General features: G+C 62.8%; 1 protein-coding gene across 1 annotated transcript; it reads right to left on the bottom strand.

Moving 5' to 3' along the window:
• Window positions 1-5: 5 nt before the first annotated feature.
• On the bottom strand, window positions 6-1,134 carry LOC139024100 (uncharacterized). Its single transcript, XM_070438540.1, has 2 exons — window positions 177-1,134; window positions 6-55 (listed from the first exon to the last, which is right to left on the bottom strand). The coding sequence occupies exons 1-2, from the start codon at window positions 1,132-1,134 to the stop codon at window positions 6-8; spliced, it is 1,008 nt and encodes a 335-aa protein (XP_070294641.1).
• Window positions 1,135-2,737: the final 1,603 nt, after the last annotated feature.

Here is a 2,737-nt window from a genome sequence, read left to right as displayed (position 1 = left end):
GGGGGCTATCGGGACACATTGGGGGGGGGCCTCGTGGGGAACACATTGGGGGGGGCTATCGGGGACACATTGGGGGGCTATCCGGGGACCATCATGGGGGGCCATCGGGACACATATTGGGGGGGGGTCACTCGGCGGACAAAAAAACCATTTTTTGGGGGGGCTATCTGGAACACATTGGGGGGCCATCGGGGGACACGATTGAGGGGGGGCATCGGAGCACATTGGGGGGGGGCCATCGGGGAACACGATGTGGGGGGGGGCATCGGGACACATTGGGGGCCTATCGGGGGACACATTGGGGGCGCACGGGGACACATTGGGGGGGCCTTCGGGGACACATGGGGGGCTATCGGGACACATTGGGGGGCCATCGGGGACACATTGGAGGGGCATTCGGGGACACATGGGGGCCATCTGGACCACCAATTGGGGGGGGGGGAGGCATCGGGACACCCCCCCAAAATTGGGGAGGAGGCCATCGGGACACATGTGGGGGGGGAAGGCATCGGGGACAGCATTGGGAGGGGCCATCGGGGACACATGGGGGGCCACTCGGGGGACACTAATTGGGGGGGGTCGATCGGGACACATGGGGGGCCATCGGGACAACATTGGGGGGGGGGCATCTGGAGAACGATTGGGGGTGAGGGCATCGGGTGACACATTGGGGGGGGTGGGGCATACCATGCGGGACGACATGGGGGGGGCATCGGACACATTGGGGGGGGGGCCACTGGGGACACAATTGGCGGGGGGGCCGTCGGGGTACACATTGGGGGGCCATCTCAGGGAGACATTCATTGTCGGGCGGTTGGGGCGATCGGGGACACAATTTGGGGGGGGCCATCGGGACACATAATGGGCGGACGCTGGTGGGGCATCGGGACACATTTGGGAGGCATCGGGGACACATTGGGGGGGGGGCAGTCGGGGGACAACATTTTGGGGGGGGGCCATCTGGGGACACATTGAGGGGGGGCCATCGGGGAACACATTGGGGGGGGGCGATCGGGGACACATTGGGGGGGCCATCGGGACACATTGGGGGGGCCAGCGGTGGACCACATTGGGGGGCCATCGGGACCACATTGGGGGGGGGCCATCGGGGACACATGTGGGGGGGGGCGCCATCGGGACACATTGGGGAGGGGGCCATCGGGGACACATTGGGGGGGGCTAATCGGGACACATTGGGGGGGGCCTTCGGGGGACACATTGCGGGGGGGGAGCTATCGGCACACATTGGGGGGGGCTATCGGGGACACATTGGGGGGGCCAGCGGGACACATTGGGGGGGCATCGGGGACAGCATTGGGGGGGCTATCGGGACACAGTTGGGAGGGGCCATCGGGGACCACATGTGGCGGCGGGGCATCGGGACACATTGGGGGGGGGCCATCGGGGACAACATTGGGGGGGCATCGAAGAAAACCATTGGGGACCATTGAGGGGGGGCTATCGGGGACCACAGTTGGGGGGGGGGGGCCATCGGGGACACGATTGGGGGGGCCTTCGGGACAATTTGGGGGGGCCATCGGGGAACAGCATTGGGCGTGGGGGCTGGGATCTGGGGACACATTGGGGGGGCCAGTCGGGAAACATTGGGGGAGGGGGCATCGGGGAACACATTGGGGGGGGGGGCATCGGGGGAACACCATTGGTGGGGGCCTTCGGGACACATTGCGGGGGCCATCGGGGACACGATGTGGGGGGGGGCATCGGGCGACACATGGGGCGGGGCCATCGGGACACATTGGGGGGGGGGGCATCGGGACACAGGTGGGGGGGGGGGCACGGGGACACATTGGGGGGGGGCATCGGGACACATTGGGGGGGCACGGGGAACACATTGGGGGGGCCTTCGGGGACAGCATTGGGGGGGGGCAAAATCGGGACACATTGGGGGGGGCCATCGGGGACACATTGGGGGCGGGGGCATCGGGGACACATTGGGGGGGGAGCGTGAACTTCCAGACCGCCTTGAATGTAAGACATCTATGACTCCAGATACCTGGAAGGAGTCAGGACTGGGCTACATTAGGAGATTAAACCCCGCTGCGATAGGAGTCAGTACTGCGGGCTACATAGGGTAGGTTTAAAGCCAGCTAATAGGAGTCAGTACTGGGCTACATAGGAGGTTAATGACCCTGATAGGAGTCAGTACTGGGCTACATAGGAGGTTGAAACGCCCCTGGATAGGAGTCATACTTGGGACTACATAGGAGGTTTAAACCCCCTGGAGAGGAGGTCAGTACTGGGCTACATAGAGGATAAGCCCCTAAAGGAGTCAGTACTGGGGCTACATAAGGAGGTTAATGACCCGCTGGATAGGATTCAGTACTGGGGCTTACATAGGAGGTTTAAACCCCCTGGATAGGAGTCAGTACTGGGGCTACATAGGAGGTTAAAGCCCCTGGATAGGAGTCAGTACTGGGGCTACATAGGAGGTTAAAGCCCCCGGATAGAGTCAGTACGGGCTACATAGGAGGTCTCAGCCCGCTGGATAAGAGTCAGTACTGGGCTACATAGCGAGGTTAATGACCCCTGGATAGGAGTCAAGTACCTGGGGGTACATAGAGGTTAAGAAGCCCCTGGAATAGAGTCAGGTACTGGGGCTACAAGGAGGTTAATGCCCCTGATAGAGTCATACTGGGGGCTACATAGGAGGTTAAACCCCCTGGATTAGGAGTCAGTTACTGGGGCTACATAGAGGTTAAAGCCCCCTGGATAGGAG

The sequence above is a fragment of the Salvelinus sp. IW2-2015 genome, unplaced genomic scaffold (assembly GCF_002910315.2).
Source record: "Salvelinus sp. IW2-2015 unplaced genomic scaffold, ASM291031v2 Un_scaffold1003, whole genome shotgun sequence".
NCBI classification, from domain to species: domain Eukaryota; kingdom Metazoa; phylum Chordata; class Actinopteri; order Salmoniformes; family Salmonidae; genus Salvelinus; species Salvelinus sp. IW2-2015.
This window is presented reverse-complemented; position numbering and strand designations above follow the sequence as displayed.

Excerpts from the sequence above, each read along its gene's own strand:
- LOC139024100 (XM_070438540.1), bottom strand. The coding sequence starts at position 1,134 with ATGGCGCCCCCCCCCACATGTGTCCCCGATGGCCCCCCCCCAATGTGG. Across the intron at positions 56-176 it reads TCCCCCGATGGCCCCCCAAT|CCCCCCCCAATGTGTTCCCC; the intron begins GTGTTCCAGATA and ends TGTCCCCGATAG.